Source organism: Pristis pectinata, chromosome 18 (genome assembly GCF_009764475.1).
Source record: "Pristis pectinata isolate sPriPec2 chromosome 18, sPriPec2.1.pri, whole genome shotgun sequence".
Classification (NCBI taxonomy): Eukaryota; Metazoa; Chordata; class Chondrichthyes; order Rhinopristiformes; family Pristidae; genus Pristis; species Pristis pectinata.
In genome coordinates, this window is record NC_067422.1 from 14,963,494 (window position 1) to 14,989,866 (window position 26,373).

A 26,373-nucleotide genomic window follows, 5' to 3' on the forward strand; every position below is an offset into this window, starting at 1 on the left:
GATAGGTACATGAATGAGAGAGGTATGGAGGGCTATGGTCCAGGTGCAGGTAGATGGGATGAGACAGAAGACCAGGCTGGCATGGACTAGATGGGCTGAAGGGCCTGTTTTTGTGCTGTGGTGGTTCTATGACTGTAAAATGTCAAGGAGTTCATCCAAGATTCTATTACTTAAATGTCTTACCACATCATATCTCTTTTTGCTAATGGATGGCATATCCCTTGGAGCATTCTGGACACGATCCATTTTCAACGGTGGAGATATACTCTGCTGGCTTTGATAGTGGTCAGAAGTTGGTCTGTTGAACCACATTGGTCAATAATCACCACTGTAGCCAGTGGAACTGAGCTCAGGACTGATGCAGGGTTTTGATTTGAAGCATCGACAACTCCTTTCCTCCCACAGATGCTGTTCGGCCCACTGAGCTCCTCAAGCAGATTGTTTGTTGCACAAGTGTCTGGACCCAGCTCTGTTCACACTTGGAGTCAGCTCCCTAGATATTCTGAGTAGCATTCTGCTCATTATGAAGAGATGTGTGAACTGGGGGAACATGCTGGGTGCGGATGACTGCTCCTGCAGAGCAGGATGAGATCATGAGTGCCACATCTTCTGCTGTAGGAGAGAGATCTGCTCACATCTAGTGTCTTCGTTTGAAGAGAACAGCTTTCTGCTGAAATGTAGCATTCCTTGGCTGCTAGAGAATTGTGCGCTACTCAGGTAACACCTCTGTTGAGAGCAGCAACGTGCTCGAAACTTCACTGCTCAATCAGAATTGTGATCAGTTCTCTAGTGACATTTCTCTGCTCAGTAATGACATCAGGATCCTCCCTGGTGGCATGTCACCATTCTTGAAGAGTTTCAAGTTGCTCCCCAGTGGATCGTGGCGAGAGAGAAAGGCACTGAGGCAGAAAGAGATTGGATGGTTTCCATGGCTGCCGTCACCTTAACCAGCAAATGCTGTCAAGTGGAATTAACACTAAATCCTTGCAAAGAAATGTGCATCACCTCCAGAATGGAAGCGGTTTCCTGGCTTCCCACAATATCCTGCAGCAGTGTGGTAGTGTACCCCTCCGTACTCCTCATCATCTACATTCTGCCAGGCAGGCCTGTCAATGTGCTTAACATCCCAGTGTGTATCCACATCAGCCTCAGGAAAGCATTGTGATCGTAGTTCTCATCTGAATACATTTTGGTCGTTCAGGTGCATCATTGCCATCAGCTCCATCACCTCTCCTCCTTGGCCTCTGGTTCTGTGTCCTGGTGTTGGGGGTGGAGGGGTGCTCCTCTGATTCTCTGCAAAGACGAGAGTTGCACAAATGGCCCGCACCAAAGCTATCTCTATGCTGATGCAGCAGCACATGCTAATGAATATGTGTACTGTAGATCAATGTGATGTGCCAGTTACAACAAAATGTTGGTCATGAACATGCCTCAATTGCCCCTCCATACAAGAGGAGGAGGGCCCTTTCCTCTTTCCCGGTGAGGCTCTATACTGTAATTGACCTCGCCCCCATCTCAGGTGTCCTTCCCCTTATTCCTCATGTTTTTAGCAACATTGCCATCCTGCATTTAGAGGCTTGATCTATGTTTTGGGTTGGGGCAAATGTGACTGAGAGATAAAGGTGGATAAGCGAAGAGATGGAAAAAAAATGTGTGCATTTCTCTGGGTGGAGGTCAATATGAAAGAGCAGTATTTGTGATGGTCCTTGTATGTATCTCAGTTAGACTAAGCACTTCATTGTAACCCGATGAAAATCTGAGAGCTCCCTTCCCTTGCTCTAAGCCTCCCTCTTCTCCATGGCGACCACAGTGTGTGTTTCTGCAGATTGGCTGTCACGGAGCATGTGGTGTTAATGGCTGATGGCTTTCTCTGACTGCCGCCAGCAAAGTATCACCAACTGGTTTGAATTTAGGCAGGCGTCTTTGGGAACCACACAAATTGTATTTTATCATTTCTTTCTGGATGGAAAACATGCCAACACTGTTGCATACTTGTCTCTCATCAATTTTTCATGTGGGAGGAGAACCCAATTAGGCCTTAGTGCTACACACGATGTTTTGAGACACCAAAATGCTGAAACCCAATTTCTTTGTAATAACATGGGAAAAACAGCAGTGAATACAATGTGGGCCTATAAAAAACAGATGCAGACGAGACAACAAAGGCCAAAAGACAGGCAGCATACTTGTTAAATGGGTGCTTGTTCTTATGATAGACAAACCTGCTGGATGTGATGGTTTCTATCCAAAAGCATTAAAACAAATAGTTGAGGAAATTGCAACTGCATTAGGCATGGTTTTCCAGAGCACTCTAGATTCGGGAATTGTTCCTTTTGGATTACAACATTGCAAACGTCACTCATTAAGAGGAGAAAACAAAAGGAACTAACAGATGCTGTGGGCAGCTACTGGAAACTATGTGCAGAGTTACTGACAATTTGCACAAATGTGAGCTGATCAAAAAGATTTACAAAAGAAAAGTCATATAGACTTCATCTACCTGAATGATAGACAGGGGAATCTTAATGGACCTCTTAAAAAGCATTTGATGAAAGGCCATGCAAGAAAATAGCAGCAAAACTTTGCAGGAGTTTGTCTAAGTCAGACCCAGACTACTATGCTCACTAAATGTCAAACCATATGGAAGGGAGAAACGGAGAACTGGCTGCCCTCTCACTCATTTGTTCTCAACGTGTTCCAGAATCTTTGTAGCTTAAAAGCACCTTACGTTTGAGAGGTGAAAATGAATACCTTGAAGTCTCATGTGACGAACAAGCAGCATGTATATTTATACTGCCTGCATTGATGGCAGCAGGTGTGGCAATCCACACCCAACCATCCTCCTGATGTCTAGGTTCTTATATTTAAATTAATTGGGCACAGACCAGAAATGTCTTTGCAGGGAGGCTGGAGTGTGTTCATTTACTTATGTTATACTTGGGATAGCTTGGTATAAGTTGAAGAGTGTGGTGATTGTGGATGGTCCCAGCACAGTAGGAAATATCAGATGCCAGTCAACTGATACCAGAATCACCATAGGGTCTGGGTTTGGGCTGCTTCTTGCACTGCTTAAAGAACCAGCCCAAATCAGCTCCGACATCAGGGGAAATATCAGCCAGCCTGGCAAAGTTACAAATGAATGGACTACTTCAGAGAGACCACACGTTTAAATTTCTTGCCCACACAGCTTCCCATGGTGATGGATCTTTCTTCTAGTTTAAACCAGATAAAGCATCTTATTGACAACCGACTTTGGGTGCGAGGCGTTCAACAATCGACCTAATTCTGCCTGTTCAGAACCACTAATGTTCAGCCTTTCAGATTAAAATACGTCCTGAACTCAGCACATGAGAGCTGTGAATCCAGGAATCGTTAACACATTTGGGAGGCTAAATCTATCAGTTCTCTCTGCTGCTGGAGTCCTCGTGAAACCCGACAATAGGGCCCAGTCTTGTGGTAATTCCCAGCATTACACTGAGGAATTGGTTCTCGGATTCTGTGTCAAAAAAAAACATTGAGAAGGAAGGAAAAGGGAAAGTACATTTTGTCTGAATTAATTTGTTTTACTTAATGTTTTTAATTAATTCTAAGCTTTTTTTTTGTTTTTAATTGTCTCTGAACATCAAGGATATTCAAGAACTCAAATGACAAGTTTTGCCAGAAGGCAGCTACGCCCCCAGTTTTGCCTTCTGTCGAAACCTGTAGGGTGTGTTTCCTAGGCAGGGCCTCTCTACTGCACTACTTCAGGCCAGTGAGGGAGGCCCTCCAGATCTGGTCCTGGTAGGTGTTTGCCTGTGGGACATAGGTAAAAGTTTCTGGGCAGTGGCTCTAATCCATCACAGTCCGGCCCACAATCTACCACAAATGTCCTCATTCCACCTCTCTGTTACTTCATCCAAAAGCTCAGTCAATTTATTCACAGTTTCCCTCTGCATGTTCATGACAACTTTCCTTTCAAGGTCCGTGCTCATTCAATTGGCTGTTACTTTGATCCTAGATTGTTTCTAAAAGCTTCTACTCCAATTGCATTAAACTGTCCCTGAAAGGTTATCTGTCTCCCTCTTCTTTTGAATAATTACAATCCTTCAATCCTCTTGGCCCACCCCTCTAACCAAGGAGCACTGGATGATTATGACCAGCACCTGAGGTAATTTTACCTCTGCTTCCCTCAACATTCTGGGATGCATCCATTTTAATTACTGCCTGCCATTTATTACCTCTGACATTTATCTCAGCATCCTCTTTTTAGCAACTTTGGAAAAAGCCTATGCTTTGTAAGCACTGAGGTTAAGTACCTCAGCTGTGTCATCTTTCTTCAGCCCAGCACTTCTCTGACGACCGTTTTTTTCGTGATAAGGCTAGAAAAAGCGCTAGGATTCCTCCTTATAAATTAACTGCCAATCTTTGCCTCTTCCCCCTCCCCCCCCGTTATTTCCTTTCTCAGCCTCTGTGCTTTTTATAGTCAACCTGATTCCCTTTGTATTATTCTGTGCCCCTTTTCCCACTTGATCTTGCTACAACTACTCAGTTATGCAAAGAGTCCTGATGTTGGTTGCCTTCCCCTTTTCACTCTTGTTAGAAATGTACTGACTTTGTTACTGTAATATCTTTTGTTCAAAGGCCGTCCAATGCAGCAATATATTTGTGCCTGCCAAGGATGGATTGATTCCAATTTACCCAAGCTGGATTCCTCCTCAGATCACTTAAATTACCCTTCCTCTGTGCAGTATTGCCATTCAAGATCATGCCTTGCTCCTCTCTATATTTTTTTTCAGATACCTTTATTAGTCACGTACATCGAAACACACAATGAAATACATCTTTTTGCGCAGTGTCCTGGGGGCTGCCTGCAAGTGTCGCCACGCTTCTGGCGCCAACATAGCATGCCCACAACTTCCTAACCCGTATGTCTTGGAATGTGGGAGGAAACTGGAGCACCCGGAGAAAACCCACGCAGACACGGGGAGAACGTACAAAGTCCTTACAGACAGCGGCCGGAATTGAACCCATGTTGCTGGCGCTGTAAAGCGTTACGCTAACCGCTACACTACCGTGCCTGCCCATTACCCTTCCTCTGTGCAGTATTGCCATTCAAGACCATGCCTTGCTCCTCTCTCTGTATTTGACCTAAACATTAAGATAGAATGGTCACTATTTCCAAGATGCTCCCAAGTTGTGATGTATACCACTTGGCCTAGTAACAGAAATACCTCCTTCCTTATTTGCAAGTAATCAGCAATTAGAAACTTCGTTAGGACATACCTAAAATTCCTTCTTTTCTTTGCCCTCAACTCAGTCACAATCCTATCATTTTTAAACAGTTCAGTGCTTTATTTTGCTATCAGTTATTGTTGTTAAATTATTATCCTCCTCCCCTCCCCCCCCCCCCCCCCCCCCCCCCCCCCCCCCCCCCAACTCCAGGGTAGTTTGTGGCTGAAGTGCACCAACAATGTTACACTCCTGGCCTGGCCAAGACCTCTTTGCATCACCCCATCTAATTATATATTCATTTTAATTCTATTTATACCATCTTGTTTCTATTCTTTTTGCAGCTAGCTTTTAGTGTCCTAGTGCTAGTAAACCTCCCCTGAGGCTGTGCTCGGCACCTCTTCAGCTGCAGATTTGAATCAGATAAACCGTTGGTGCTTTGGGGTTGAAGAGTCAAGGAAACAGATCAACAGAGTGTTCTTGGGATCTGGGGTGGGTGAAGGACTAGCAGTATGTTGAGGAATGGGAGAAAGAATGCATTTGGGGATCAGTAAGCTGGAAGTCAAGGAATGTGGGGGGATCGTTGTAACCAGGGTGGGAGTGGGGTATTGTAGTTTTTTTTTAATTTTTTATTTACAGCGTGGTAACAGGCCCTCCCGGCCCAACGTGTCGCGCCGCCCGTTTTAAACCCCAAATTAACCTACCTGTATGTCTTTAGCATGTGGGAGGAAACCAGAGCACCCAGCGGAAACCCATGCAGACACAGGAGAACGTACAAACTCCTTACAGACAGCGACGGGAATCGAACCCCAATCACTGGCGCTGTAATAGTGTCGCGCTGACCGCTACGCTACCATGCCGCCCACGGTGTAGTGTCTAGAGTGGGGTGGAGATCGGGGAGGGTTAATGTGGGGAGGATCATTTCAATGCGTGAAGGAGGGCCAAGTTTGTAGATAAGTAATCCAAGTTCTTCTAAATCTTTTTTGGCATATTGCACAAGTAAGGACATGCTTGTGGACAACCCCAATGCAGAAATAGTGTCGGGATTGCAAAGGTGACTGACAGCAGGAAATACCTAGTTGAGTTTTCCAAGTTATGCAAAATGCCAGTGAAACATTAAGCTAAGTTTTGGCTGATTCAGGTTGGCATAACGGATATAAATGCTATAAATATTCAGCAGGTCAGTCTGCAACTCTGGAAAGTCAAACAAAGTTACATTTTAGGTTGACGGCCCTTTGCCAGAACCGTGGGCATGAAAGATGTCATAACATTAGTGGAAGGGAGGCTGTGCTCTGCCGGTGGCCTGGTCAATATTTATTCCTTAACCAAATTCACCTAAAGTGCATCTGTGGTTCTCATTGCAGTTTGTGGGACTGTGCTTTATAATAAATTAGATACCACATTTCGCCAAGAAGCAACAAAAACCAGTCCACAGTATGTGTGAAAAGGACTACACAAATGCTAGTTATGTTAACTATTGCCTCGCTAACATAGTGACATCAGGTGCGAACACTGTGGACTAAATCTGGGAACACCTTTTTTTTGTATGGCTCAGTTATTGACTTTTGAAATTGAGGGAATCCATGTCACACCTCTGTTAATAAGTGTAGGACAGCCAATTATTCGAGTTATGTGGATTTTTCTCTGCAGTCAAATTTGTGTGAAAATTTCCTCCAGGTGTCTAACATCTTACTTGTTTATCTCCTCTACCCTGCCTCCTCCCCCTCCTACCCATGCAGCGGACACGCCCGATGTGTATATTGTGGAGCGGCTATTTTCCAGCAGCCTGGTGGTCATTGTCAGCCTTTCAACACCACGGAGGATGAACGTCTATCATTTCAAGAAAGGGACAGAGATTTGCAATTACAGCTATTCCAATACCATCCTCACCGTTAGGCTCAACCGACAGGTAAGAGAGGTCACAGTTCAGCCAGCGGTGGTTAAAGTAGCCACAAAACTGTTTAGGACAGAAGGGTAAGGTTTGTGAACAGAATGAATGGATAAGTTATTTATGTCCACCATTCGTAAGGAATAGTTCACGGTACTTGATCTTGGTGTTCAATAACACCTACTATTTATTGTATTTACGACCAAAATAAATTGGGTAAATGTGACACTTCTAAAACCTCTTATTACAGATGGGTGTTCTTCTAATTCCCAACTCTACCATTCAGAAGATTGGAGGGATCCCAAATTGAAACTGTTGTTAATGGGATTAATGTAGGATTAGCATAAATGGGTGACTGATAGTCAGTGTGGACTTAATGGGCGAAGAACCTTTTTCTGTTCTGTATCCCCCTTTGACTCAATGACCATTGAAGAATTTCTCCAGTGTTTTTGCAAATCCTTCCATGAGGTCAACAGCAAAAACAACTTGTATTTATATAGCACCTTTATTGTCTCAAACTATACCAAGCTATTTGAATGTTAACAAAGTATGACCCCAAGGCACATAAGGATGTATTTGGCAAATGATCAAAAGCTTGGTCAAAGTGGCAGGTTTTAAGGAGAGTCTCAAACAACAGAAGATTGGGAGAGGTTTATAGAGGGAGTTATAAACTTAAAGCCATGGCAGCTGAAGCCATGGCTGGCATTCAAGAAGGATGAGTAATTAAAATCAAGGAGCTGCAGGAGATGTTAAACGATCAAAGTATTTGAAAACAATTTTACAATGGAAGTTTTGCTCATTGAGAGCCAGTGTTAGGCAGTAAACACAGCAGCAATTAATAACAGGACCTTACGTGAATTAGAATATAGGTATCAGAATATGGGAGGACCTTGTAGAAGGTGGAAGAGGGAGAGTGACCTGGAATGTGTCATGTCCAGTACTGAGAGACATAGGTGAGGTTATCAGCAGCATAAAATTGGGGTAGGATGAGTTGGGTTGTTACAGAAGCGTACGGAGGAAGTCTTAACAATGAGGATGTGTGGTCCTAAACTCATTTTTTTTCAGTCAAATATGATATCAAGATTACAAAATGTCAGGTTAGCCTTAGACAATTACTCGGAAGAAGAGGTTAGGAAGCTGAGTTGGTAAAAAGAGACCCAAGATAATGGCTTAGAAAGTTTTATGTGCGATGCAATTGAATGTTATCAAAAACCCAGATGAACTTTGTGTGCAGGTAGTGGACTTACATAAATTTGTTCCAGATCCTCTGTGCCTAAAACGCATAAAGGCACAGGAGCCACCAATGTCAATAGCATTCAACACTTGTTTTGAAATCAATTGCACAAAATTCCTCTGTGTATATAAGGCCCACAAACGTTGCAGGTTACTCAGACCAAAGCAGACCTTAACCAAAGAACTGATGCCTCTAATTGCATTAGTTAAAGAGTACCTGCTTCTCTGTTAGGGAATCCAAGGCATCCAAGTGCTCCCTTACAGGTAGGTCCTCTCTTAAGTCTCCCTATTGAAGAAAGGATATATTTGCAATAGAGAGAGTACAGTGCAACTTAACCAGACGGCTCCTGGGATGACAGGTTTGTTGTTTGAGGAGAAATTTATAAGAATTAGAGGTGTTTTCTTTGATGCATATAAAATTCTTACAGAGTTTGACATGGTAGACACAGAGATGATGTTTGCTCTGGCTGGGATATCTAGAAACGATGGTCACAATCTGAGAATTAAGGTTCAACCATTCAGGACAGCAATGAGAGGAAATTTCTTCAGCTAAAGAATAGAGAATCTTTGGAGTTTTCTCCCCAAGGGGACTGCAGAAGCTGAATTGCTGAGTATATGAGAGAGAGAGAGAGATCAATATATATCTAGTTATTAAGGGAGGCAAGGGATATGTGGTTAGTGCAGGAAGTGACACAGAGGTATTTGATCAGATTTGACCTTATTCAGTGGTGAAACAGGCACAGAAGACCAAATGGCCTTCTCCTGTTTCTATTTCATAAGTACTGATGTTGGTTTCAGTCTTCAGCTGTGTCCTGGTCTCTGACCTTGCATTAGTTCCTCCTGGAGAACTTTTAACTTCTTACCTTAACTCACTACTGGTCATCACATGTCCTTTTAGTAACTTCAAGAGTATTTCTTATCTTGATCATCTGATTGACATGAGACACTTTTGACCTTATTTCCAGTGCATACCAAGTACTATTTTGAACTACAGATTTGAACCACTTTCACCAGTATCCCATTTCTGTTTCTGATGCCTGTTCATTGGTTTTATGACTCTGACTCTTTCACTATACTAGAATTGCCTTTCTTTACCCTCTTGTCATTGCCACCTGTTCACTCTCCCCTCAAAGTTATGAGATTCACCTGCATAAAAAAGTGTTGTAGCAATAACAGTTCTGTGGGAGTGAAACCCATACTACAGCATGGTGTCATATGATATTTAAACAAGACATTAGAAAACTGCTGATTCATTGCAAAATTAGAAGCTCTTGGGGGTAATTGCTTCTTCAAGCCCTACTTTTAATGTGTGTATAGATCTATTTGCTGCCCATTAAAAGCAAAATAATATGGATACTTGATGCCATTACATAATTGAAACTCTCAAACAAATACAAAATGAATCGTTGCTATTGTCAGATAATAATTCTTCTGGTATTGTATGGGCTGCAAAGATCCAGCACAACTCTTCAACGAAAGGTCTTATCATATAGATATTTCTTTATTTAATTTCAATTATCTTCAAATGTGCACCGAGGAAGCTGTCAAAGGTCAAGTCAGGACTCATTGGAATGGTCTTTTCTATGATCGTATTGATGACTTGGATAGAATTGCTCTACATTGCTGGCAAATGATACAGATTAAAACTACTACTTCCAGATTCTTATCAATATTTGGCCAATACAGAAAACTCATGCCAGGGGCTTTCATGTTGAAAATATCAGTATGTTCTGCTTGTGGCTGGTTTAACAAAAGTTTTCTGGGAAGGTGTGGCATAGCTACTTCATGTTCTCATTTCAAACAACTTTGGTCTGTTGACAATTTAAACCTTCTGTCAAATAAAGCAGGCACTTGGTCACACTGGTCCATCCTCTCAGAGTGTGTTCATAGATGGGCTTCTTGGTAAGGTGCCTGAGTAAGCTTTATATCTGCCTTCTGCTCTAGAAGTTGCTTTCACTGTTTACATCAGATGATCCATTATTGTAACTTGTACTGAGGTACAGTGAAAAACTTCTCTTGCATACCGTTCATACAGATCAATTCATTACACAGTGCCTTGAAGTAGTACAGGGTAAAAACAATAACAGAATTCAGAGTAAAGTGTCACAGCTACAGGAAAGTGCATTGCAGGTAGACAATGTGAAAGATCACAACAATGTAGATTGTGGGGTTAAGAGTTCATCTCATCATATAAGGGAATAATTCAATAGTCTTATCACAGTGGGATAGAAGCTGTCCTTGAGCCTGGTGGTATGTGCCCTCAGGCTCCTGTATCTTCTGTCTGATGGGAGAGGGGAGAAGAGAGAATGACCCCAGTGGGTGGGGTCTTTGATTATGCTGGCTGCTTCACCAGACAGCGACAGATTGAGATTGAGATTCAGAGTCCATGGAGGGGAGGTTGGTTTCTGTGATGTGCTGGGCTGTGTCCACAACTCTCTGCAGTTTCTTGCGGTCCCAGGCAGAGCAGTTGCCATACCAAGCCGTGATGCATCCAGATAGGATGCCTTCCATGGTGCATCGATAAAAGTTGGTGAATGTCAAAGGGGACATGCCAAATTTCCTTAGTCTCCTGAGGAAGTAGAGGCGCTGGTGAGCTTTCTTGGCCGTGGCATCTATGTGGTTGGACGAGGACAGACTATTGGTGATGTTCACTCCTAGGAACTTGAAGCTCTCAACCTTCTCAACCTCAGCACCATTGATGTAGACAGGTGCATGTACACCACCCCCTTTCCTGAAGTCAATGACCAGCTCTTTTGCTGACATTGAAGGAAAGGTTGTTGTCACGACACCATGTCACTAAGCTCTCTATCTCCTTCCTGTACTTAGACTCATCATCATTTAAGATACGGCCTACTACGGTGGTATCATCTGCAAACTTGTAAATGGAGTTAGAGCACAGTCTGGCCACGCAGTCATGAGTATATAGGGAGTAGAGTAGATGGCTGAAGACGCAGCCTTTTGGGGCACCACTGTTGAGAATAATTATGCTGAAGGTGTTGCTGCCTATATATTTTGCAGTGACTAAGGATATTCCATTGCATGATCATATTGTTACGGTATAACTGCCTATCCTGTAAGTTGCCATTTGGAATTACCAATGTGGGATGCAGGATTGCTAATAACAACTTGTGATCTATAAGGTGAATAAGAGGTAAGAATTTTTTATTAGTCACATGTACATTGAAACACACCGTGAAATACACCTTTTGTGTACAGTGTTCTGGGGGCAGCCCACAAGTGTCGCCACGCTTCCGGCGCCAACATAGCATGCCCACAACTTCCTATGATGTTCCCAGTAGGAACAGATGGAATTTCTTCACACTACGTTGTTGCTATTGTTTCCTTCCCAATTTGCTCATACTTCTGTTCACTTTTGTTAAGACTATGCACAGCAAATGCTGTAGACTGTATCTTTTCTTCATCTGCAATATGGCTGGAAATTTGTGGTGCTCTGTACATGTGTGATTGTTCATAGCCTTTGTTTTCAAAGAAAGAAGGTGCAGTGGTGTACTTGCATGATAAGTATGTAGTTCACGGTTTGTGTAAGGATATACACGACCTTACATTTTGTAGTTATATTAGTCAATAATTAAATATAGACCCTTGTTCTAAGCTCCTGGTGTCTTTATATTATTGCTGTCATTGTAGCTTACCAGCACTCCCTGTGTAATTCAAGGCTTCCCCCAAATGCTTGACATTTGGAAGTTTTTGTGAGCATTTGGAAAGCTGCATCCAGTATTTTTAAAGCAAAATGCACAAATATATATGCATGGTTGCTGTTAATGCCACAACTGAATTTCATCTATTGGAGGGAAAAGAAATGCTTTTACCAGGTAGCCTGTTGAGGGTGAGATTTGATATTTATCAGTTCAAGCGAAAAAAATTCAATCCCTATTTATAACATTCAGGGTTGCAGGTCAAAACTACCCAGTGTTAAATTGGTGGCTTTCTTTCTTAATAGTAAAGGTTTTTTTGCATGTGTTATGATGGACAAATATAATGCTAAAAAGTGAAATGGGACACTTTTAGGAGGGTGCTCACTGTGGCAGCACTTCTTCTAATGCACATTGCAATAGTGACTACATGACTACACTTAAAAGTAATTTGGAACATCCTGAAAAAGGTGTGAAAGGCCATTTTGAAGTGCACCATTTCTTTTTCCTGTCCGCTTCTTCCAGGCGAAGCAGCAACTTACTTGTACTTTTCCCATTTTAGTTTACTGCAGTCAGTGCTCCCTTATATTGGAAAAACCAAATGTAGGCGAGGTCAGAGCTTTGCAGAAAGCATCATTCAGTCCACAGATCCCTGTCACTTTAATTCTCCATTGCATTCCCACTCTGACCGTTCTGCCTTTGGTCTCTTACACTGTTTGGCGAAGCTCAGCGTAAGCTTGAGGAACCTCATTTTCTGAATTGGTACGTTGCAGTCATCAGGACTCAACATTAAATTCAATGATTTCAGATAATGAATCAACCCTATGTTCTATCTCATATGTTCCAGAATTCAGTTTATTTATCTTCCCATCCTCTTCTAATAGTTCAGATAACAACAACTAATCATATCTTCTTAATTCACAAACCTATGCTATCTTCTTTCAACTAGCACTACCACCACTTGTGTTGTTCAACCTCTCCTTCTCCCTTGCCCCACCTCCATCCTTTTTCTGCACTTTAAAACTTATTTATAATTTTTCCAGTTCTGATGATTTCATCAACCTGAAAAGTTAACTCAGTTTCCCTCCCTACTGATGCTGATTGATCTGCTATGTATTTCCAGCATTTTCTGATTTTATTTCAGATCTTCAGAGTCTGCAGTTTTTCCTTTTAGACCTTTTGCCTGGCATTGCTCCTCAACAATCAAATAATGGCAGGTTTCATTTCTAACTATAACTGACACCAAGGGAAACTCAAGCTTGTTCATAACTGGAAATAGTAAACGAAAAACACTTCTGAATGAATTTAAAGTAAGCTTGGTTTTTAAAGTTCAGGAGACAAAAAGTGCTATAACAACTTCCACAAAATCGAAATGTAGTTCATTAGATTGTAACTATTAGCAGTTCATGTAACTACAAGCATATCATGTAACTATAAATATACTTTCAAGAAATTTTGAAGCCTAGCCCATCAATGTGACTGCAATTAGCTCTAATATTTAAATGAATATTAATTTCTTAAAGGCTGTATTATATCTCCTCCCACTATTAAGCTATTGCCTTTGGTTCAAAAGTTGAATTCTTGTCCCTGTCTCATCCCTTTCCAGGATATCTTGTCTGATGTACAAGTGTAGCATTGTGGGGGTGCCATGTTGTTGGAGGTGACACTTTTGGATGAGGTGTTCAGTTTTGGCTCCATCTGGTTTCTCAGGTGGAGTAAAGGATCCAGTAGCAATATATTGACTAAGAACTGACAAAGTCTCTTCTTATCCTGTCCAACATTTACTTTGCAGTGCCCAAGACGACTGTGGCATTTCCCTGCACCCCAATAGTAACCACACTTCAAAGGTAATTCATTGACTGAGGAGAACTTTGGGACCTTCAGAGGTTGTGTAAAGCATCATATAAAGCTTTGTCTTGTTTATTTCATTCCTCCATCTTCCTCCAAGTTCTCAACAATTTTGTTCCATAAATGTTGAGTTGCGTAATTGATTGTGTGCTTTATGTTAGTCCTGGCAATTCCAACTGAGAAACCAGTCATTCTGCCCACTCAGTCTGTGTTGTACACACACATCTTGAACTGGGATGGGATATGAAAGAATGTTCAAAGAGCTGCACATCAGCAGAATGCTGTGTGGAGTTTCAGAGGGGGATTGCCTGCACTGTTCTAAAGTACATTCCAGTAGAGACCACAATTCAGTGCTTAAAGGTTTGCTGCTAATCAAAACCAGGAATTATCTGAACCCTCAGATTGTGACATTTCATTTTCCCTTCACAGAGGCTGATAGTTTGCTTGGAAGAGTCCATTTATATTCATAACATCAAGGATTTAAAGTTGCTGAAAACCATTCAAGATATACCACCAAACCGCACAGGTGGGTAAAAATCAAACTAACAGCAACTTTTAAAAGTTAATGTCTGGGCTGAAAATTCCATGAAGTTCCTCTGTGTCACTCCAGATTCTTTGCAGTATAATAAAATGAAAATGAAAGACAATATCTTAAGAACCACTAACACAATCATTTGATACTCTTCTGGTGGCTGTTGTTTTGAACAAGATGGAGATAATATGTCAAAAAATTACTTTCACTTTTGGTTTTGTGCCCAAAAAAGTAACGTATAGCAACTTCCTGTATTTGGCCTTGCCAAAAATTATACAAAATGTTTAAGTCAGACTAATTTCCAACAGCAGTTGTACTCAAATCAACTTCAGCACACATCAGTGGAACAATGTGTTAATGTAGCCACGGTTAAAATCACATTGAGGTTTTCTGCAGTAAAAATAACACACTATCACTGTAAGCCAAAAAAATGTAAGAAAAATTTTGTTAGCTTTTCTTCTTCCCATTAAGTTTTACGGAAGAGATTGCCCATGAAGCACACCCTTTAGTGTTTGCTTTGACCAAATCTACATCTTTCCCCTCTGTTAGGCAGCTACTTTCTCATCTTTTAGAGTCCTTTACCTGGGATAGTGGCAGGATGGGAGAGTTTGGAGGCTGAGCCAAGTGACCACAGTAAGAACAGAGAAAGAAGCCTGAGAGACTAAGAGAAAGAAGCATAAGAGCGATAGAGGGGATGGGTGAGGGGGGTGAGGAGAAATTAGAGGCTTGAGGAGATGGAGGAAGGGAGAGAGAACAAGAGTAGGAAAAAAGGGAAAGGGAGAGTAAGAGGGCAGAGAGAAAGCAGAGTGTGTAATAAGGGAGTGGTTGCGAGAGAGGGAGAGAGTAGGGGGAGAGGATGGAAAGCATGTGAGGGGAGGGAGAGCAAGGGTGGGTTCTCCACTGAAATGCCAATAAGTTAAAACCCTGGCAAATATGAAATCAATGGAAACTTAGTTCCCCAACTTAAATTATGGAACAGAGCAACTCCAAGGAAATTCTCGGATGTGCTCGGGAGGCTGACACTTCATTGAATTAATACTGCAAGGTGCTTTTGGGTGAGATATTAAACAAGGACGCAATTGGTTTGCTTAGATGGGTGTGAAGGATCCTTTTGCACTATTTGAATGTGGAGCTCTATTGGTGTCCAGGGCAGCAGTAACCATGAACAAATACTGAAATAGATTGCCAAGTTATTCCTCCCATTGTTAGTTCTGTGACCGTGCAGAAAAAAATTAGCTGGCATGTTGCCTGTAATCCATTATTGATTTTTTCAGAAGTAATTATTGGCTTGAAGTATTTTGTTGAAATCCCCATTATATCAACATTGCTATAATTGCTGCAAGTTCTTTTTGCTCACATATACCTCACCCTCACAGTAAGACTAATCTTTCCACACCCCAAATCTGCTTTAACTGTTGTTATTGTATGCTTAACTGTATTGCATTAGTGCTACAAAGTTGTATTTTCACTATTGCACTTTAATTTTTAATTGTCTCTCTTTCCCAACCAATGCAATTTAGAAGCTATTTTTGCACCATTTGAGATGAGGCTGGTGTGGTCTGATGTAGTTCTCATAGCTTCACATTTTTTTGCATTTCACTATGAGTGCATGAAGAACAGTGTACCATCATCCTGGTCTAACATTCTAATATCTAGTTTTGTCTACTTTACCCAGGTCTCTGTGCACTTTCCATCAATCATTCCAACTCATACTTGGCATATCCTGGCAATGCCACAATAGGGGAGATAGTGATTTATGATGCAAATAACCTGGTGAGTTTTTACTTAAGTAGGATGCAGCAGTAGTTTTCAATTTATTTTGGCATTGCAATTGAATTGACCATTTTGAACATGGAAGAAAATCAGAAAGAGAGAATCTTTTCTTTCCACCACCATTACCCATTCTTCAGCCACATGATAAGGCAGCTTTTCTATTGCAACCATGTTCCGTCATAAGTTAATTTGACCTTGAGGTAAGACTGATACTCCAAAATGACCATTGTGGTGCTTCAGAAATGACAAGGAATGCCTCGGTTGAAGGCCTATCTAAGTAAAGTTATAAGATCCTTTGCACATTGGATGTAGATCAATTCAGTAACATTTGAAGCAACGATTCAAATTCAGGACTTTTGCATGACAGCTCAATCCTGTACCAGAGTTTGGGATAGATCTTCCACTGACCCTGGGGTCACTATCCACCATCTTTGGACCATGCTGTTTCTTCCAGAGTGGTCCTGGATGCTGTCTTCTTCTCAGACACACTGAAAACAATTACACTAACAGAATTAAATAAAATAAAAGGTCTACTAATTATTCTCTCAGCAGCATTTCTTCCCATTGATTTCAGTAGAATTGCTGTGCTTGCACCAGGTCTAAACTGGTAGAGTGCTTTTTGGGAAGATTTCCCAGCCTGAGAACTCTGAAATCTGTGCTTCCCTGTTGGATGCCATGAGGAGTCCACCAGTGCAGCCCAGAGGCAACCAGGGGCATCAGTAGCACAGTGGATGGTTCTAATGAAGGCTTCTGCTAGCATTGGACTTAAGGACATATTCAAAGAAAATAGGTAAGTCAGACAAAAGTGCTGGAATCTAGAGAAGGATCTTCCTCAATCCACTAAACCACTCCTGACACAGGATTTCGATCCAAAATGTCAACAATTCCTTTGCCCCCATGGATACTGCTTGACCCACTAAATGGGTCATTCCTCTTAAATGCTTATAGAGTGATATTTGTCCATTTCTAGTCTCTTGGTCATCTTCGAGTTCATTCCCTCCACCATTAGTCACCATTGTCTCATGACTCACCGCTCTTCTGACAAGCAGTCTTGTTGACCAAATTTTCATCATCTACCCTAATTTATGTCTCAGTGTCAGATTTTATTTGATAATTCCAAGGCATTTTAAGGCATGGTAAGGGCATCATACAAATTCTATGTGGAGGAGTATTAGTAGTGGTAGAATAATGGAAATATAGTTATTCTGGTAGTAGGATAAGTAAGTAAACACTATATTTTCTTCATCTTGAGGTACAGATAGGTGCTTTTTGATGTTCTAACAAAAACAAATCTGAATCAGTAACTTTATTGAGTAAGTTTGCTGTTAAAGGTACATTGCAGTCCAAACAATTTTATTTTAATTTGCTGTTGTGTGTAGATTTTTGTCAACATTCTTTTATATGTCATCTTTTTAATGCACATTTTCTCCCATCAGCACAGTGTTTCCGTAATCCCTGCGCATGATGGTCCACTTGCTGCACTAACCTTCAACTTCACAGGTTCAAAACTGGCAAGTGCCTCGGAAAAGGTATTCCCAATACTTCACCATTTCCTTGCGAAATGCTTTGCTGCAGTTTGATTTTATTTATATCTTAATGAGACCTGGTTGTGTAATGTGTCTTAACAATCCTCTGGTGATCGTTGTTGCGGTATGCCAAACAAATCAAAACAGATAGGAGAGCAGGGATCACTGCTGTTCAGTAGACCATGAGTTTTGTGCCGGGTCAGAGGTCACGAGCTTCAAATACCCTTTTCCTCAATTGATTAAAAATAAATTTCTCTTTATCCCATTTCCACTTTTTGTCAAGATACCTTCATGATCCTGAACTAGTTTTAAAAAATATACTTTCCATCTTTCCTTCCAGTGGTCACTTCAGCTTTAGTGTCTTGAGTGAGTGAAGCTTTAACCCTTCAGAAACCAACCCCTTGGGAGGGAATTATTCCCTCGGCAAAAGCTCCCAGAAGATTGGGGGGTGGGGGTTGATAAAAAAGGTATAGGAGAGATTTTTCTGTGGTTGTATGGAGAAGGTGCTTGTTTACTTATTTATCTTTTGGGATCTGAGCATTGGTGATAAGGCCAGCATTGAATGCCCTGGAAAAGGTGGTGAGAAGTTGCTTTCTTGAATTAGTGCTGACCTTATGATGTAAGTGGTCTCATATTGTTGTCAGGGGTGGATTTAGCTGTAGCTACAATGAAAAACTGACAATATGTTCCAAGTCAGGATGGTGCGTTTCTTGAAAGAGAGCCTGCAGATCGTGGTGTTCCCATGTGTATGCACCCTTATCCTTTGTGGTGGTAAAGGTTACGGGTTTTGGAGGTGTTTTCAGAGTATCCAAGCCACAGTGATGCAGCTAGTAGAGCTGCAGTCTCGCACTTGCAGTGATCCAGGTTCATTCCTGACCTCTGGTGCATCTGTGTGGCGTTTGCACATTCTTCCTGTGTATAATTGCTTTCCTCCACATTCTTCAGTTTCCTCCCACATCTCAAAGACGTGGGTTGGTGGGTTATTTGGCCACTGGTATGTTGGCCCTAGTGTGGAAGTGAGTGGTAGAATCTACAGGGAGTTGGTAGGAATATGGGGAGAATAAAATGGGATTAGTGTAGGATTAAAGTAAGCAGGTTGTCACAGTGGGCCAAAGGGCCTGTTTCCATGCCATATGACTCTCCAGGACTCACCATCTCTATAACTGCAACACATTTTATAGATGGTGAACCCTGCAGCCACTGAGCACCAATGGTGCAGGGAATGATTGGTTAGGATAGTGGATGAAGTGCTAATCAAGTGAACTGCTATGTCCTAGCAGGTGTGAAGTTGCTTGAGAGATGTCGGAGCTGCACTCACCCGGGCAAGTGTCCATCACACACTTGACTGGTACCTTATAGATGGTGGAAAGGATTTAGGGTGTCAGAAAGTGAGTAACTTGCCACAGGATACCCAGCTTCCAACCCTCTCTCACAGCCACAGTATTTATGTGTGGCCGAATACTCTGTAATTTTCCATTATCTCACAGTATGTGTTACTTTTAGTTGGTGGCAGAAAATATACCATATCCTCTTTCCTTGCATTGAGGCATCAACATTGTCCCCCTTGAATGGAGCCACAATTCAATCTTCCTGTTGCCAAGGAGAATTTAGTTTTCCTTGGCTGAGGTGGGGGGGGATTGTCTAGAACCAGGGTCCTGCCTCAGAATAAGGAGTCACCCATTCAGAAAACACATGGGAAGAGATTTCTTCACCAAAAAGGCAGTGAACCTGTGGAATTCCCTAGCCCAAAAAGACAGCTTCTGAGTATATTTGGGATGGAAATTGATCATTTTTTAATGTTAAGGAAATCAAGAGACATGAGATTAAAGCAGGAAAGTGGCACTGAAGTGAATGGTCAGTCATGATCTTATTGAAAGGCAGAGCAGTCAAAGGGTCATGTAATCTACTTTTGCTTTTTCTTATGGTGATTATATATTAATGTCACTGGTTCAAAACATACATTGCTGTGGGGAAAGTTAATTTGTGAGTTGATAATTCTGCTTAACAGAGACCAAGATTACAATAAAATTATGGATTCAAATGGGGAGGGGCAGAAAATAATTACGGCAGGAGATTTAGATTCATTGACCAAAGTGTGCCTGAATAACATAATTGACTTGTGCCTATTCTGCAAAGCTTCATTTACTCCCTCTGAACATTCTGCAGGGTACAGTTATTCGTGTCTTTTCCACCCCTGAGGGACAGAAGCTCTACGAATTCAGGCGAGGAATGAAAAGGTAATTGTGTTATGTGTCTTCATTATCTGAATTTACTTCACTCCTGTGGTTTTTGTCCCATTCACTAATTGTCTCTGTGAAATCTCTGTGCAGCATGCATCACTTCTTGAGCTGCACTGCAGGCACACTGTTGCGCTGGGCAAGTGACTTCATTGCTCTGTGCTAGCCACAAAGGATGCACATAATAAATAGTCCGGAGATAGCCTGATCTCTGAGTTCTTCCTTGAGGAAGAAATAATCTGTTGTGGGTTTCAGCTGCACTGCTAGGGTGAGGAACCGCTGCTTAGGAATGACCATGATCCTCCTTCGCATGGCTTCAGGGAACAGCCTATGTAGTAATGAGAATGTAAAGAATCTACGGTATGTTACAGTTCTGCAAAATTATTTCAATGTTTTTGCACAAAGCACTTCTACATTTTGCTGTGTGTACTGGATGCTGAAAAATTTGGGAGGTCTGAATACCACTTAAGTCCCATGTCAGATTTTGGACATGAAGGATAAAATTACCCGCAATAAGTTGGTCAGTCCTGATGCAGACTTTTGACAATTCCTTCCCACCCCCCATGGATGCTGCTCGACCTGCTGAGTTCCTCCAGCAGATTGTTTGTTGCTCCAGATTCCAGCATCTGCCGTCTCTTGTTTCTACAGTGAGTTGGGCCTAGCTCCTTCAGTGGCCCAAAATATTTATCCAGTCAGGGACTGTGCATATAAACTAGTAAAGCAGAGGATTTGATCCTCTGTTTGTGTAAATTAACCCAATCTTGTCTGAAGTTGACAACAGGGAGATGACAATTGACCTCAGCATCCCTGGCTTAGGGCACAGTAGATTTATCAGGACTCCTTATTTTCTTATCTTATGCATGACTCAGAAGGAGGCCACTCAGTCCATTGGGTCGATGCTGATCCCCTCCTTGTTTCCCTGTTCCTCTGCAAATTATTCTTGCTCAGACAAACCCATCAACTTCCCTTTAATTCTTTTTGTCATTAAGTGGTCATTTACAGTAGCCAATTAATCTACCAGCACATCTTTAGCACGTGGGAGGAAAGTGGAGCTTCCAAAAACCCACAGGCTCAGATTAAACCTGGGCCACTGGAACTGTGAGGCAGCGATACCAATTGCTGCACTGTGATGCTGCTCTCACCTGACTGGTGACACACCGCACCCCTATTCCCCAGCCTTTCATATCTCGGTAAATTGTACCTGTGACAGGTGTTGGAGCAACACCATCCTTCTCGAATGGTGGAGCAATGAAGCTCGTCAAGAAAAGTCATTAACAGCAATAAGAGCAAGTTGGGGACACTTCTAAGATCATTGGTGTCTTTGAGGTTTCATCATCTTAATCATTGGTGCTTCTAGGCCTTGGGATATGGAATGTGCCAGCTTTCACCTGCTGATAGTTCTGCTGGGGTATTCTAACAGTGAGGTGGGTGGAACTTCCCATGGAAGCCCAGCCATCTCTGCTGACACAACCCTCACCCCACGGAGGAAGCAGGTTAATCAAAGTTTCAATTGTGATCGTATCAGAGGGATGTTTGTAAAAAAGGGGGTGCCTTATCTTTTTCTTCTCTTTTTGGAGCAGGAATTTTGGAAGCAGGTTGTTTTGCTGCATTTTTTTAAGCATGTGAGTGGAGGCTGGTAGGGAGTGGTGGTGGGGTTAAGGGTAAATAATTTCGTTTGTGGTCAATTCTACGCCCTTTATCTTTGTGTTATTATGCTTTTGATATGTGTCATATTTTTTCCTGCAATAGGTATGTAAATATTGGCTCGCTGGCATTCAGCAAAGATTCCCAGTTTCTGTCAGCATCGAGTAATACTGAAACTATTCATATCTTCAAACTTGAACAGCCCAGCCAAAGGTACAGTAGTCCCACAAAACATTCCCCACTAAAACTGGAATAGACATTCAGTCATTCACGTTAATTTTTTTCAGACAGGGAGGGTTAAGTACAGACTGCTGAAGTTGTTATTCTTTCAGCAAAGTGTATACTACGAGGTCAGATGTTTTCCACTTGACTTACTCATTCCTTTGTCATCTTGTTTATACCATGACTGGAGTTTTGAGTAACATTTCCCATCTCACAATCTTAGTTTAAAATCGATTTTATCAGACTATATAAATATTCTGTCTGAGTATCTGGCCAACTTTATCCAAGAAAATGCTACCATATGTATTCAGGGAATTAATATGACATTAATTTAATAGGAAGATTAAGCAAAATTGAAGTTTGGCAACTCCATCCAAGTCAGAGTTATTCTGCCTTTGAGCATATAAGTGAGAAAATGGTTTAAGTGCTGAAAGTTTATGTTGAATACATTTCCCAACAGTGATAATGTAGCTGAGGTAGATCTGATCAACATCAGCCCACCAGCCATCTGAAGGTGGCCACCTTTATCAACAATTGCTGTTCTCTTCACATGACAATTGATCTAGTGATATCTCTGTAAGTGACTGGAAATACTTACCCAGCACATAAACTGACTAGTTATTATATTACTGGTGTATTCCTATTGATTGTATGCCTGTGCTGACATTGAACGGAAACGGTATGTTCATTTAAGATCAATGATCATAAAGCCAACAAGCCCTCTTTTTCCAGGCTTGTGAATGACTTGGGTAAGACACCAGAACAAAAAAAATCATACACCCCTATCTTCAGGGAAGAGGAGTAAATGAATCTTACCATAGAGAAGGAATCCCCATGGCTTATTGTGCCATTTCTGACTGAACGTTCTGCCAAACTAGTTTCACTTGCATAATCTTCCCAATCACCGTGCTATTTTTTATGAAGAATACATCCTGTTCTTTATATAAGTTGCTATTAAACCTGTCTCCACCTCACTTTCAGATATAATAACTTGCTACCTCATTTCCTTATCTGGTTCTTACACCAAACATCTTACGTCAGTGCACTCTGTTTACCTACTGTCCTGTCAATGGAATCAGTTTCTTCCATCCACTTAATCAAAACCTTTTAAGTATAAATGGTGTATGTTTAAGAATGTCAACAGTGCATTGTAGGTCATTGATAAAGACAAAAAGGAAATCAGGTGTCCTGGTTGCAAGGAGAGTCAAGTGGATGGTGGGGCAACTGAGATAAACCAGCAGCTTATCTTGTGCACAGACAAGGTAGAGAGAGTCCCAGGGCTGTCAGGCAACCAGTTGGTAGTTGAGTTGGGAGATTGGGTAGTAGGCTAAAAGATGGATAAGGGCTGCAGGTTGGACGGGTAGTGTGGTTCACAACTAATTTGAGTGTGAGGCATTCAAGGGAGTGCCATAGCAACAGAGAGTATACTTGGAGGACCTATCTGAGTTGTGTTCCAAATTCTGCATTACATGGCCTCGGGGGTCTCAGGAAAGTCAACCATAAATTGCAAAGAGGCAGGCTTCATAAGTCCCATCTGTGAATCATGCTTGCATTGAAGTGATACTCCATTCGACACTATTGGATGTCATTGTATATGTCTGGGCTTCTCCGTGCAATTGTGTGTTAAACACATGGCAGGCTCAGAAGAAAAGTCACAGACTTTGTGATACTTGCAGTAACTCCATAATTTTCCTTTGCAAATAACACTCTTTAAAATTGAAGCAACATACACGAAATGCTGGAGAAACTCGGGATCAGGCAGCATCTATGGAGGGAAGTGAACAGTCGATGTTTCGGGTCAAGACCCTTCATCAGGATTGGAAAGAAAGAGGGCAGAAGCCAGAATAAAAGGGTGGAGGAAGGAGGAGGAGCACGAGCTGGAAGGTGATAGGTGAATCCAGGTGAGAGGGGGATTCTGCCCTCCTTCTTTCCAGTCCAGATGAAGGGTTTCAGCCCAAAACATCGACTGTTCATTTCCCTCCATGGATGCTGCCTGACCCGCTGAGTTCCTCCAGCATTTTGTGTGTTGCTCCAGATTTCTAACATCTGCAGTGTCTCTTTAAAATTGATTGTGGAGCAAGCAAATACGTGGCACTCTGTGATCCAGTTTTTGGGCATTATAACTTTGAATATTATTAAGTTTTCCACAGCCTTTTTTTTGCTCCACAGAGAACAAGTCTCACTTCTCCAGTATGTCAACGTAACTTAAGCTCCTCTTCTTTCATAAAACTCTAATAAAGTTCCTCTGCGTCCTTTTGTAAGGTTAAAAGGACAAGGGTAGAATGAGGTTGTGTGGAGATATTTTTGTGTTTAACAATGCAGGAAGAATGGATTTCCATTGGGTTCTGCCAAATTAAGCAGGGCAATATGCTTAGTAAGTTTTATTACCATTTCCCTCTGGCGTTAGGCTAGTCTGTGATTGGAGGAGGGTGGAAGATGGAGGCATGAGATTGTGGGTTGGAACGACAGGGAGATCAGAAAGGTTGGGATGCACATGAAGATGGAATGTTGGAGAGTACAGCCCGGACCACAGAGCTGGGGGTAGGGGTTTGACAGGACTGAGTACAGGTGTGGGTAGCAAGTTAGCCAGGGAGGTCAGCAGTCGTAGGTCAACTCCTGCTGCATCAAGTAGTCTTTGGGTTTTCTGAGATGGGTGACCAGGATTATGTTTAAATACAAGGCTCAGAAACTTGGTCGCATTAACAAATGAGAGGTTTGCTTTCTGTGAGCAAATTGCCACCTGTCTTGCCCTGCATCCATTAAAACCAGAAGTGTATGGGCTTGAGGCAAGTTGCAGTCAACTTTGAAGCTTCCATAGTTTTAAGATCCCATCTGCTTTGGGGGATTAAGATTTCCCTTTTCTCTCCCCTCCCACCTTACATCCACAGATGCCCAACATAGCTAAAGGATACAAAAATGTTAAGAAATAGGATAAATTTGAAAGAATAATCCAACTATCTACCAAGTAGCAGCTAGAGTAATTGGCGTTTGCTGAACTACAGTCTCTATCCTGGGTACAGCACCTGAGGTTTCAAGTAAAATTTTATAATCTCTTTATCTGAAAATAGCAGTGTTTACCATATGAGTTGGAATTTCCCTGAACAAAGTCCTGGACCAATTTTTGCTGCAGTGCATTTTTCCGCCACTTAGAGACACCACATGACCTTTTATTTCATCAAGAGTGCTGCACATGTAAAACTTGGGCCAATAACAATAAAGTGGGCTAACACATCCTGTAACAGTGCTGATTCTTTAGTATAAAATGCACATTACTGTAAATGTTGAGACTAGCAACACAAATGACATTTAGCTTCATGGCTGAACATATCCTTGTGGTGGGCGGCAAAGAAAATATCAGGAAAAGTGAGCCAACACAGGTAAGCTCTGATCTCAAAGGAAATATGAACATCTGTTTATCAGATGGTTGCCTGGCAACTTTCTAACTACACTGTTGGACTGCTGACACTAAATCATCAAAGTTTGAAATCTCAGCTTCAAATGAACACAGATCAGGCAGAGTCACTGAATAGGTTCACTGTATTCTCAGTCTGTTAGCTACACTGGTCTATGTTTAACCACCTTCCACTGCTCAGAGCTGCTTTTTAACTTTTGATGACATGATTATGATTAAACATTGCAAAATTATTGGACAGGAAAAAGGAACAACAGACACAAGAAAGTCAACATTTAATCCCACTGCTTAGTAATGACCTTTATTGATATTAGAGTTGAGATGTACCCTCACTTTACAATTTCATTAACTATTATGTTGAAGAAGCCAAATAGTATTAACTCATTTCTGCTTTGCCGATAGCAGTGGCCTGTCACAATCCCTGAAATAGGTTTGATTTTATCATAGAGTCATACAGCACAGAAACAAGCCATTCAGTCCAAATACCCATACTAACCATTGCACACGTTTATACTTGTCTCATTTGCCTTCATTTGGTCCATAGCCTTCTTTGCCTTGGTGATTCAAGTGTTTGTCTAGATGCTTCTTAAACGTTGTAAGAATACCTGCCTCCACTACCCTCTCAGGCAGTGTGCTCCAGATTCCAACCATTCTCTGTGTGAAAAACCTCTCCGTCAGATCCCCTCTAAATTTCCTACCTGTCACCTTATATCTATGCCCTCTTGTTTTAGACACCCCCACCAACACCAAAAGACTCTTCCCTATCTATTCCCTCTCATAATTTTGTGTACAAAATATATTCCTTTGCATTCATTTGAAAAGTAATTCTCTGGTATACACGTCACATAATGTTAAGTCTCTGATCTCTGAAATGTAACTTCAATTATACCAGGCCCCAGGAGGAGTCTCCGACTTGGAGCGGATATATGGGGAAGATGTTTATGGCAGCCACCAACTACCTCCCTGCCCAGGTATCGGACATCATGAACCAGGATCGAGCATTTGCCACAGTGCGTCTCAACTTCTCTGGACAAAGGAGCATCTGTATGCTTACTATGTGAGTAGATGTGACTGGGTGCATAATTACATTCAATAGATTGCTACCTGCTAAACTGGTAGCTCTTGCCGTTGCAACTTATTAACATTTTATGTCCGAGATATTTACTACAAGTGGTTTCATCAGTCCTGGGAACAAGT

General features: G+C 41.8%; 1 protein-coding gene across 4 annotated transcripts in view; it reads left to right on the plus strand.

Moving 5' to 3' along the window:
• The window catches only part of wipi1 (WD repeat domain, phosphoinositide interacting 1), an 82,574-nt gene that overhangs the window by 33,029 nt on the left and 23,172 nt on the right, over nucleotides 1-26,373 (plus strand). For 3 of the 4 annotated variants that reach the window (XM_052033258.1, XM_052033259.1, XM_052033261.1), the window contains exons 3-9: nucleotides 6,948-7,117; nucleotides 14,260-14,356; nucleotides 16,038-16,135; nucleotides 17,572-17,664; nucleotides 19,828-19,898; nucleotides 21,648-21,755; nucleotides 26,069-26,233. In XM_052033258.1, coding sequence (XP_051889218.1) covers nucleotides 6,948-7,117; nucleotides 14,260-14,356; nucleotides 16,038-16,135; nucleotides 17,572-17,664; nucleotides 19,828-19,898; nucleotides 21,648-21,755; nucleotides 26,069-26,233 — 802 coding nt within the window. The remainder of the gene's footprint in view (nucleotides 1-6,947; nucleotides 7,118-14,259; nucleotides 14,357-16,037; nucleotides 16,136-17,571; nucleotides 17,665-19,827; nucleotides 19,899-21,647; nucleotides 21,756-26,068; nucleotides 26,234-26,373) is intronic. The other variant, XM_052033260.1, reaches the window with a different exon arrangement.